The following is a 12,963-nucleotide window of genomic DNA, read 5'->3' on the forward strand; positions in this document are numbered from 1 at the left end:
GAACCCAAACAAAAATACCTTTTGACCCGACTCACAAGCATAATCTAGAGCAAGAGAGAGACGTTGAGAGTATTCTCGAATATGTTCCGGCCTTTCACAAAGTCACCTGTCTACCACACTCATGTAGAGATCCCTAACTTTGATGGCGATCGCCTTGGCTATAATCTTATAAGAGGTATTCACCATTGTGATTGGCCTATAGTCACCTACCTTATTCGGTTAGGCTTCTTAGGAAAAAGTTTAACCAAACCTGTGTTGACGTCTTTAGAGAGGGATCCACAGGCCATAGCTTCGTTGGCCATATTAGCTAGACCTTGACTAATAAGGTTCCATAATTGCTTAAAGAATTCAAGGGTAAATCCATCTGGTCTTGGAGCTTCATCCGGCTTCATCTCCTCCTCTAGCTCATCCTTGGGAAATGCTCTTGCCAGGCAAGCTTGCTGTGATAATCTGAGACACGGAACTCTAGGTTTGCAAGGACTCTTTCCATGCATTCATGCCATTCTGCGCTCTGTACAGTGTCTTCCCCCACTATTTTACTTAACTCCTGCTGAAACACTTTTTGCCACATGCAAGAATTCCGTCTCCACATTGCCTTGAGCATCCATTATTTTATCAATGCATTCTCTTTCTTGTTTTCATACTATATGAAAATGAGAGTACATAATATCAATTGCAAGCTATATTGCGATTGATATTATGTACTCTCATTTTCATATAGTATGCAGGTTCCATCTTACAAAAATGCTATCGCAATCTTGCTTCTGAACAATTACTATGATGTCTGCCACATGTCCAAGATCTATACATAAGTTCTTAAATTCTAGCTCCATCTATTTTTTTAAATAATTAAAGAAAATAATAGGCATATCCTAGTGCCAACTTTGGTATTCACCCCCACAAATTTAATCCGTGCATTGTATTCGAATTTTAAAGCTAGTAAGGCATCATGAGATACTTTTTCATGATTTCTCTATTTGAATAAAATGCTATTGTCATTGAAAATTATCATGATGTGTTTGGAATGCTCACTTACATATAAGTATGTTTTATGATGCTTTTGACATTTTTAATAATGTTTCAAAGGATTCTTTCAGCTCCCTCATCCACTCGAAATTGCTTGCACCATGCACACCCACCTTGCAAGAGTGTAAGCTCCCCATAAGAGAGTGCAAGCTTGCCCCCCTTCCCCCACCCCACCCTACCCCACCCCCTTCCCCCCCACCTCTTCTCTCTCTCTAGGTGCACATGAGGCCCATAATAAGGCAAGATACTATATTGTGCTCTCAATTATGATGATTAAGTATCTTACTTTCAAATGATCAATACAAGTTTGTCTTACTTTTAAATGATCAATACAAGTTTTATCTTCGTTTTTAATGATCAATACAAGTTTTTGTAACAATAAGACATATAATGATATAGAAACTATTCTTTTGTTGCACCAGTTTATCGATTGAGGTCTTCTTGCACATACGAAAAAAATGGTCTAACCACATAAATCTAGGGAATATAGGTTAAAGAAACAAACACATCAACGAATATGAAGAAGGATGGTGAACAATGATAATAATGGGTACTTTAAGATCAAGGCACATGAATTTCTATGGAGAAGGGATAATATGTTAGGACAATTTACCCTCTTAGAAAGAGACAAAGGATTGAATATGGGATTCTAGAAATGTTATGTGAGATACACCTCTTTTTGCTTGAAAGATGCTTAATGTCTTTACGGATGTACATTGGAAAATGTGTCAAATCTAGAGTCGCTTCATTTGAAAGTATATTTAAAACCTACAACATCTTCAAATCTCACACAATCTTGGTATGAGCATCGGAATGATACGATGAAAACAAGAACATGTGACTCAAATTTTTTTATTTGAGTGGATTAAAAATATTAGTTTGCGATTATAATATGCTGATTCTTTTACTATCCTTTTAAGAGTGATGTCTTAGAAGGTTGCTCACCAAATATGCCTTCATTTGCTTGATCACTCATGCTAACGTCTGAGACAATTAGCGAATGCTTAAAAGATGCGTGTTTTATTTCTTGAGGCCATCAAACCATGCTAACTATGAAAACAAGGAGGCACCATAAACATAGATTGGCATGGTAAAGTAAAGAATAGTAATGAAGCTAGTAAGCTTTTATACACCATTTATTATGGATGTGTCACATTCAAAATGGCTTTACCATTCATGGAAGACCTTTTACCAAAAAGTGTTGTAATAAGAGTCATTAGATCCTGCTTGTAGACTATTTTGCCCCCACTTCAACGTCATGTTAACAAGACCCCATCAACTACTTTTTTCTCATTTTTAAGAGAAAGAACAAAATTGTAGCTCCCACATCAAGATGACACTCTCTTTTGATGTGTGCATTAAATAGACTTGTAAGAGCATGATACATATGGATAAATCAATTTCACAAAATGATGAAAGGTTATGTGCTCTTTTTGGTGTGCATCAAACAGACTTGTTAGAGCAAGATACAGATAGATATCAATTTCATAGTGGTTGGCAAGGCATGGGAAGAGAGTATTTTTAAGGAGACAGGAAAAAACTTGCTATGTGTAAATTTGAGTTATAGAAATGAGGAGGTGAATCATGGGGCTACATGTTCCTTTCACTATCGGGCAATTTTAAAATTATTAAATTTAGATAGCATGTTTAATGTTTTTGGAATCATCATGCTCTCTTATTAGCTTGACCGCCAATGTAGCCTCTTAGGAAGGAAAGCTAGGCTATCTAGAGAGAGAGAGAGAGAGAGAGAGAGAGAGAGAGTACTTTGCAACAGCTATGTGCTCGCTCGTGACTTTTTTGTGCTTGTTCCCATCGGCTTGATAAGGGTTGTTTGTTTTGTGGTGTGATTAGACCGTGCCTACCCACCGTCGTTGAGACTAGAGAGATTAAAAGGGGTAAAAGGTGGTATGCTATGGAGGGTTTGAATTAAGGAAAAGGGGGGGGGAGGGGGGGGGGGGAGTGTGTAAGTGGGTGGATGGTGATGGCTACATGGGATGATGATGATGGTGATGATGCATGGGATGGCATGGGGGGGTGGTTACATGTAAGGGAAAATTGTAGAGGGGAGGGGAAAAAAAAAAAGCGGAGGTCCGTTTTTTGCATTAAAAAATTTATTTTTAGGGGGGACGAGGTTGTGTTTTCAATTTGTATAAATTTTAATTGTTAATTTTTTGGAGTTGCACCAACCAACCACCACCACCACCAACAACAACAGCAAGTTTGCAGTCTTATACAAAGAACAGGAGACGGAGTAAACTTTTGATGAGAGGGGTAAATGATGAGAAATAAAATTTTTGTTATTTCCGGTTCTACTACTTCTTCTTCGTCGTCGTGAGTTTTTTTTTTTTGGGGTGGTGTTGTGGTGTACACTTTGGGGTTCTTATTCTTCACAAACTGCTTTCCTTTTTCCCTAACCTTCTCTCTGCTTCACTCTGCACTTTTCTTCCCACCCCATCTCCCTTTCCTCCTGCATTGCTCTCCCTCCCCCTCCCTTCCTCGTATCTCTCACCCTTTCCTTTCCCTCCTCCCCGATCCATCCAGATCGAGCTCCCCCCCCCCCCCCAACCCTACCCCCCTTCCCTCCGATCGCTCCTCTCCCCCCTCCCTCATTCCGACATTCCCTCTCTGCCATGATCACCTCCCCTCCTCCCTTCCCCCCCCTTCCCTTCCTAGGGTGATGCTCAATTCCCTCCTGCTTGGCCTTTCTTCTTCTCCATTTATGGTCCTTGTTCTGCTTACCCGCCGCAATGGAGGAAGCTTTAGAACTTCTTCTCTCCAAGGATACCAAGGAACGGATGGCTGGCGTCGAGAGGCTGCAGACTCTTCTTGAGCAGAGTAGACGCAGCCTCACCGCGACGGAAGTCGGAAGTCTCGTCGATGCGTCGCTGGGACTTCTGAAAGACAACAACTTTAGAGTCTGTCAGGGCGCTCTGCAGGCTCTTGCTTCCGCAGCAGCTCTGGCCAGCGAGCACTTGAAGCTGCACTTCAACATACTGCTGCCTGCGATCGTGGAGCGGTTGGGGGATAGCAAGCAACCAGTGCGAGATGCCGGTCGACGCCTTCTTCTGGCTCTGATGGAGGTAGTTTCCATTCTTAGTCTGCAAATTTAATCACAGAAAATATTTGATCAATTAAGGAGACCAATAGCGCTTTATTGGCATTACACAATTCGCCTGGAGCTGGTCGATTGCAGGGCTGTTGAACATCAGTTTAGACAAACCAGATATAAAATTCAGTTATTTGTCGGCATGGGAAACGATCGAACTGTTACTTCACCAATCAACAGGGAAATGCGCGTGTCTCCGGCTTAAATTGTCTTCAGCCAGGAAGTTGTCCTTCGACACGACGCTTCGAACGCGTGAATGCGCTCGTAACGGCTTGAGGGCTCAGTTAAAGGGACAGTATGACTGCATCCGGTTGTCTCGCCCTTGAGTACAGGCTTCCATTATGCTGAGTTTTCCACAACTAATGTGATGGGGCACCGGACTTGGAGTATGCATATGGCGCGCCGCTGACCTGATATTGTTCTTTCTTTTGGAGTTCAATCAAACCTTCATGCGTATGAGAACTCTGTTCCTCAACAAACAGGCTGGATCCTGGTTGGCATAGCGTATCCTCAATAAACGGTCAGTCTGCGAGCAACATAAGGTTGGGATAGCTTTCACATGCAGATTGTAATTAAAATGGATCTAACGACTCGATGATGATTCTTATGGATGTAAAAATGATATTGGAAGTGCTGCTCCTTTAGGATATCATTTATCCAATTCAAATCGGGAGGATTTCTGCCCGTAAATCACCGAGGCCCTCCCTGTAGTCTATACGGTTGCCTTTAGATGGGTGGCCATATTTGCATGGCATCAGTTCAAAATATCGTCAGGCGTGGGAGTCTGCTTGTACTATTGTGGGATCGCTGATTCAAGAGTCAAAGAGTCGTTAGATCCATTGAAAAAATCAATGGGTCTAAATGATATTGGAAGTGCACCATGTTAATCTAACTAATTTAGATCTGGAGAATAGATCACTGAGGCCTTTATACGATTGCTCCTCAATGGGTGGCCATATAGTTCAAGATATCTTCAAGCGTGGATCTTGATGTTGGTACTCTCGTGGGATTGCTGATTCAAGAGTCAAAGAGTAACGCAAGGATGAACACGGTCTTAATATGGAGATCAAGGGATCCTCTGAAGTTTTTTTACGATGAGGCAACATAGGGCTTAGTTGAACGTGTCCGGTAGTACTTGATGCAAGGATGTTCTCTTTTTATGGCACAAGTACAGCTTCACTTGCTATATTTGACAAGGGAGTTGGTGATAATAGAACCTTTGTTGAGTTGGCTAACATACGCTCCATAACACATCCCCCAAAGATGACACATGTAGTCATCTTCCACTAATCTACTTTAACGCGATTGTGTCTGCTCCATAACACATCCCCCAAAGATGACACATGTAGTCATCTCCCACTAATCTACTTTAACGCGATTGTGTCTAAGTATAACCCCATGAGAGACGTCAGCCCTCAAGGCTTTCAGCAATTAGTTCCCAAGCGGCATGTATAGGCCTCGGTGTCCTGACCTTAGAACAAAGTCCCCAACCTAGGGTTGTCGTAGGTAACTCAATTCTACGTTTCGTAACAGCCCCTATGTCATGGGTGCTAATTCTTCCCATTTTGGTTTTTGGCTGTTTCTTGCTCGGTTCAGCCCGTATAAAATTTTCCTAAGGCTGCATACCTTTTCACCTGAACTTGGAACCTAAAATCCATCTGATTAGGATCCAGAAAATGAATTATCCATGATGGTCAGCCAAAGCAATGACTGCGTGTATGGTTGCCATTAATGTTGTTGGGGCAAAGGCCTGATTGATTTCTTACCCTCCGTGTGAGCGTATCCTTTGACCATGAGCCTCACCTTGTACTTATCTAGACTCCCATCGAATTTGTACTTTGCCTTGTTCACCCACTTGGTACCTATATTTTCTTTTTGATAGGTGTTTCCAACAAGACGCAGGTGTGGTTTTTCAGAATGGCTTCAATCTCTGCCTTTGTAGCAGCCGGCCATTTTAGTACATCTTGTGTCCTTATAAGACTTGGGCTCTTCATTTTGCCGCTAGAGGGAAGCTCCAGTGTGGTCCTTTAGCACATGATGGCTCCTCACCTCCGAACTTCTCTTTCTGAAATTTGTCACTCTAAAATCCCAGAGTCTTCAGATATTAGCATGGACTTAGCGGAAATGTCACCAGCACAAGTGGTCTTCAATGACATAAATTTTCTTTCATTTAGTCTTTGGCCGGCCACCTCTGGCAAAGAAAAGAGACCTCTCAATACTTGGTGCTGAGAAAGAATTCATGTGGGATGGCAAGAGCTAGAAGCTCTTGGACGTTGGGAAGAGCACTAGGCAATGCTAGTCATCTTGACTTTGGCAAAACAATAGTGAGCAAGTGGGAAAACTATTCAGCACTAAAGAGAATCATGCAAAATCATTACTGAAGCATAGCCTAAAGATGATTAAGAATGAAGATCTTGGCATTCATCTTGATGCCTTTAGTCAGTGGTGAAGTAGCTTGAAGAACTCAGTGGGAAAGTAGATGAAGATGACCTGAAAGCAATTCTATGTGCACGATGACAGGAAGCACTCTAGAGTTACAAGGAAGGTTTAACATTACATGCCCTATCGTGAAAGAGTGGATTACACGGCAGAGAAGTGTTGGAAAAGAAGGTATGGTGAAGACTTGAAGAGGGAAAACGAGTTAAAACCTGATGTTAAGGGCAAGGCTAGCATTGCAATTGAAGACTAACGGATGCGACAGATGTGTTATTAGCAGTTGAACAATCATCTGCTTTCGAGGATGAAGATGACCAGTATGCTTTAAAGAAATCCTCTTTGTGGGTAATGGGAATTCACTAGTTGATGGTGATAGCGTTAGCACTTAGCCCTGGTATGGCCTTGTAGGCTAGTCTTAGGACTTAGTCAACCCTTAGGTTGACTTCGTTGGTCAACCATATGGTTGACTTCACAGCCATATAGGCCACCCCTTTGTACTTTCTCATTATCCATTTGGAAGTACTTCGTGTTCCTTCAGCTTGTTGTTTGCTCCCTTGCACTCCACTCCCATTCCATTGCTTCCCGCACCCGGTATTAGAGCATGTTCTTTTGCTCCTACTTGCCTCCCCTTGTGCTCTCCCATTGCTCCTACCTGCCAATTTACTCCAGCTCAGTCTGGTGCCTAATTTCATCGCCAGAAACCTTTTTTTGGAGCAGAAAAAACATTCCAACGACTGTTTTTTGACTTTTGGAGGTCTGATTTCGACGTTTTTTAAAATTTCTGAGCTGCCCGCATACAATTGACCGTGTCCCACTGACCCTGTCCCGCACTAGTTCAGCCGTTTTTTTTTTTGGGGGTACGTACAGTTGTACGGATGTTTGTATGGACACGCGCGCAACGCTGCCAAGAATCTGTATGACTTGTCAAAAGTTGATTTCGAGCATTTCAGCCTCTTTTTTTGAGGTTTTTTGCTCAGATTGGGAATCTTTTCAGTCATTCGGGCTATCCTCCAGCTGCTCCAACCTACTCTAGCACCATTTGGCTAGGATTTGCTCCCTCTTGACTCAGATCTACCTAGTACTGTTTTTTGAGGGTTTTTTCTGAGATCTGGACTCTTTTCAGTCATTCGGTCCTTCCTCCAGCTGCTCCAACCTACTCTAGCACCATTTGGTTGGGATTGCTTCCTCTTGACTCAGATCTACCTAGTACAGTTGGATTTGAAGCATTTCACCCTCTTTTATGTCACATTTGCACACATTGCAGTGACATTGAGGTGATTTTTCTCTAGAAATTGGGGCTTTTGTGTCACATTTGCGGAAATTTGTAGTGACATTTGCTCCTTTTGGTCACATTTTGGGGCTTTTGCAGTACTTGCCCTATTTTTGACTCCATTTCAACTCCAACTTGGGGGATTTTGGATCTATTTCTGGTACATTGCGGAATAGTTTCAGATTTGCAAGTTATTTCGTCACATTTGCTAAAGACATTTGGTTGCTTTGATATGAAATTGGGGGTTTTCAGTGACATTCACAAGAAATTGCAGCAAATTTTGGTCACATTTGCAAAATTACAGCTTATTTTGGGGCTTTTACCAATTTGGCATAATTGCCCTCTCCAAACTTGGGGCTTTTGCCAAATTTGCTGATTTCTGCAGCATTCTTTACTTGACACAGCCAAATTTGGGTTCTATTTGCATTTGCCCTTCAATTTGAGCCATTTGTCCTTTGACATTTGTGGCATTCAGCCACTATTTGGGACAGATTCAGCTCGGATTTGCATTGAACAGATTTGCAGACCTTTGCCCTTTGATTTGGACTGGTCATTTGAAAGACAGCTATTAGCAGGGGGGTCCTGTGATTGCACTTATATTTTCTTGCGGGTCAATTTTTGGGGACAGCTTGTGCATTTTGCTCAGTGTTTGAGAAGCCATCTTTGTAGACATTTGCTGTCATTTTCATTTGCAGAGCACTTTTGTTTTCATTTGCAATGGCAAACCATGAATCTTTTGGGATGCTTGTTGCTGAGGACAAGCTTGGTGGCACCAACTTGGTGCGCCACCTGTTGGTTTCCAGAAACTTTTGGGGAATTGTATTTGGATCGGAGACTAGACTTGTCTCTTCATCACAAGCCCCTTCTGCCACTTCTGCCACTTCTGCCACTTCTGCCACTACTCCCTCCGTGCCTGCCGTCGACTCTCCAACACAAGAACAGATTTGTTGGGATCAGTGAGATGGACATGCACATGCAGTGATTGTCATGAATTGCAAGAGAGTTATTATACCTCACATTCGGTCTTGCAAAACAGCCAAGGCTGCATGAGACACTTTGGCCAGTCTTTATCATATATGCAATGAGGCCAAAGTTGCTTATTTGCGCAGACAGCTTGACAATGTTAAGATGAATGAAGGGGGCAGCATGGACGCCTATTTGACACAGGTCAAAGACTTCAAAGAGCAGCTCATCAATGTTGATGAGATTGTACCAGACTCATAGGTTGTCTACCACACTTGATGGGCTTCTTGACTCATATCAGGGATTTGCTACAACACTTTGACTAGTGGCCATGGGTAACACCAACCACTATTCTTTTGATCAACTTGTTTCCCTACTCCTATAGGAGGAGTAGAGTCGCCAAAACATTGCTGCGTTCACTCATGGAGATCAAGCCTTAGCTACAGATCACAGGGGCAAAGGAAAAAGGGGAAAAAATGACAGCAAGCCCAAACCTACATCTAGTACCTCATCCTCTTCCTCTCCTGCCAATGGGAAGAAGAAGAAACGCTGCAATTATTGGAGGAAACCAGGTCATGACATCTTTGAGTGCTGGAAGCGTATTGCTTGCGAGAAGAAGCATGGACAGCCAGGACAGCAAGGTCTTGTTGTCACAAATACTCCAGCTGCTAATGTCACAAATATAGAGGCATCCAATCTTGCTCATGATGAGTGGGCATTTATTGTGGGGTGTCATTATAATCCTACTTTGCATGATTCAGCTTTTGCGGCCTCAAATTCTGTCTCAGACTGGTACTTTGATAGTGGTGCTTCCAAGCACATCAGTTCTTGCAAAAATCTCACACTCATTGAGTGGTGTTCCAAAGGGGGGCACAATCACTTGTGCAAATAATGCAGCATTTCCCGTGAAAGGGATTGGTCAAGTGCTTGTCACTGCAGTGTCAGGTGATACCATTCCACTTGTGGAAGTTTTATATGTTCCAAGTATAAAAAAGAATCTGATTTCTATCCCAGCAATCTCCACACATGGCTTCAGAGTTCTTTTGATTTGGCAAAATATGGAGTCATTTCTTCCCAATTCCATAGATTTTCCCGCCTTTGTACAACTAAGGAGTAAAATAATGATAAAAGTTCGCACATTCTTAGATATGAAGTCTTTTATCTATGGTGTTTCGGCCTTAGGTTTGTTTAGAATGATTGAACATAAGCTGAAAACAAAAAGCGGGGAGCTGAATAGCCATTTTTCTTTTAGTTTCAAAAGAGAGTTTGTTTGAGTATACTTGTGCTTTCTAAGTTAGAAACGTATTTTTGCCTCTTTGTAGAAACGATACATAAGTGTAAAGGGCCATTTAGCTTTTCATGTTTTAAATAAGAGAGAGAGAGAGTTTCTAGTTTTTTGGAAGTTTTTGTTTCTTGACTTGTTTGTTTATTTTTACTGAGTCACCTGCTTCGTTTCTTCTTTTTTTCTTGTTTTCATTCTCTTTTGTTTATTTGACGTATTTTAGTAAGCACTGGGTTTGCCCAAGAGACTCCACGGGTCTTTAGAAACCCAATATAGCTGCTTATGCTTGGGCACTGATGACGACATAAGTGTTGTTTTGCTTGCTAAGTATGTCTTCCTTTTGTTTTTCATAAAAGTTTTTGTTTACCTCTTTTTTCTTCTCTTTCATTTTCTCTTTTATTTTCTTTGTAGATTTTTGATCTTTAGAACAACAAAAATTCTAAATTTGTATGATTGGACTTATTCTAGTCTTACAAAGGTATACACAGCGATAACCATCAAAAAGAATGTGGTTAATGATAATCAGTACGACAACTATTTTGTACTTACTGAAACACGTGCAAGAGGGCTATATCATCTTGACATGTATGCACTGCTAGCAGGCTGCTATAGAAGCTAATGCTGTGGCTGAATCTGTAATTTGTCATACAAATCTATGGCATGAGGGATTGGGACATCTCAACTTCAACAGCTTGGTGAAAATGCATTCACATGACGTGGTTGTAGATGTTCCACCCATGCATGCACTTAAAAAACATGTATGCGAGGGTTGCTTGTTGGGCAAAATGCATAGGTTTCCATTTCCCAAGGACGGGACCCTTGGTGGATCTAGGTAGTTGCATCTCGTACATAGTGATGTGTGCGGACCGATGCGGACAGCATCACTTGGGGGGTACTATTACTTTGTTTTTTATAGACGACTTCACCAGGTTCACTTGGATATATCCCATGAAGCTAAAGTCAGATGTCTTCTCTTGCTTCAAACATCAGATCACCTTGGTAGAGAATGAGAGTGGGGAGAAACTCTTGACCTTCCACACCGATAGGGGGGTAAGTACTTGTCCCGAGCATTTTCTAAACTGTTAGTAGCCCGGGGTATCATTCATCAGTGCATAGTGGCCTACACTCCGCAACAAAATGGACTTGCCGAGTGCAAGAATAGAACCGAAATGGAAAATGGGCAGGTGCATGCTTAATGGAAAGTCTTTGCCCAATAAATTCTGGTTGGATGCGATTATGTGTGCCAACTATGTGCTCAATCGAGCACCCACGCGGGCATTGAAGACCATGACTCCCTATGAAGCATGGACAGGTCGTAAGCCTGTCATTTCTCACATGCAGATGTTTGGGTCTCTTGCGTATGTGCATGTACCCTCTCAATTTAGGCATAAGCTTGATGATAAGGCTGTCAAATTCATCTTCATTGGCTACAGCTCACAAAGCAAAGGTTACAAGTTGTTTCAGCCTAGCATAGGCAAGTTGATTGTCAGTAGGGATGTGGTATTAGATGAGCATGCCCCTTTACCTTGGCTGGACTGTAAAACACAACCTTCGGTGGAAGCCTTTGATGTGCTTGATTCTATTCCGCCTTTCACATATATAGAAGACACAGTGCAGAGCTCCATGTGGCTCCAAACCTTCTAGCAGCTCCAATCCTCCTCTCGTTGCTCCTGCTTAGCCTGATTTTTCACCGCCAGATGGCCATGCTATCGAGCAAGCAGTTCAAGAGGATAGGGCTGTCATGAGATAGTAAAAATCAGTCCCTCATTGGCTTTTGGATACCTTAGGGACAGCAAGCAAGATGCGCCCTTGGTTGCGCGCACTAGAGGGGAACAAAAACAAATGCATGGCAATTTACTTGAGCTGAATGTTGCTTTGATTGCCACTGCCTGGAATGAGGAGCCTTTATGTCACAAAGATGCATTTTAATGGATGCAGGTCATGAGAGCTGAACTTGATTCCATTCAAGCAAATGACACATGGGACTTGTGTGATTTGCCTGCAGGCAAGTGTGCCATTGGCACAAAGTGGGTTTACAAATTGAAGCGCAAAGCTGATGGTAGTGTTGATCGCTACAAAGCTCGCCTTGTTGCAAAAGGTTATGTCCAGCAGCATGGTATTGACTCTGAAGAGACATTTGCTCCCACTTCACGCATCACGACCATTCGATGTGTCATCGCTCTTGCATTTGACAGGCATTGGGAGGTCCATCAGTTGGTGATCAAGACCGCCTTCCTTCATGGGGATTTAGTGGAAGAGGTCTATGTCACTCAGCCTCCAGGATTTGAACTTCTAGGGTCTGAAACTAAGGTATGCCGCTTAAAAGGTTCTTTATGGTTTGCGGGTGTGGTATGCCAAGATACATTCTTTTTTCCTGTGCCTTGGGTTTCAAAACTGCCCTATGGAGGCTACTCTTTATGTCCGGAAGAGTGAATTATAATTTTTGATTTGATTCTATATGTGGATGACATGCTCATCATTGTTCCAGACTTGCAGAAAATTGCAGATTTCAAGGCAGCTTTGCAAAAATCTTTTGCCATGACAGATATGGGATGGTTGCACTATTCCTTGGGCATCAGTTTGCATATGTTGAGTCAGTCCAAGTACATTGGACAGCTCTTAGAATGCTTCCAGTTTGAAGATTGCAAGCCAGTTTCTACACCATTGGAGCCTGGCTTTCGTTTCTCCTCTGTGGATGGGAGTGCACCATTTGATGCCACCCTTTATCAGCAGGCTGTGGGCTGAATTATTTATTTAAAATATGTCATACTCGGCCTGATCTTCAATATGCCGTCTCTTAGTTGAGCAGGTACATGCACATGTCTAGTACATAGCATTGGCAAGCAGTGAAGCGGGTCTTCCATTACTTGAAGGCCACAC

General features: G+C 42.3%; 1 protein-coding gene across 2 annotated transcripts in view; it reads left to right on the forward strand.

Annotated features, from left to right (window-relative positions):
* Window positions 1–3,401: 3,401 nt before the first annotated feature.
* The window catches only part of CLASP (CLIP-associated protein), a 59,958-nt gene continuing 50,396 nt past the window's right edge, over window positions 3,402–12,963 (forward strand). For both annotated transcript variants that reach the window (XM_087375328.1, XM_087375336.1), the window contains exon 1: window positions 3,402–4,106. In XM_087375328.1, the coding sequence (XP_087231454.1) occupies window positions 3,774–4,106 (333 nt within the window). In that variant the 5' untranslated portion in view covers window positions 3,402–3,773. The remainder of the gene's footprint in view (window positions 4,107–12,963) is intronic.

Source organism: Dipteris shenzhenensis, chromosome 1 (genome assembly GCF_047967505.1).
Source record: "Dipteris shenzhenensis isolate YYH24624 ecotype China chromosome 1, Dip_SZ_1.0, whole genome shotgun sequence".
Classification (NCBI taxonomy): Eukaryota; Viridiplantae; Streptophyta; class Polypodiopsida; order Gleicheniales; family Dipteridaceae; genus Dipteris; species Dipteris shenzhenensis.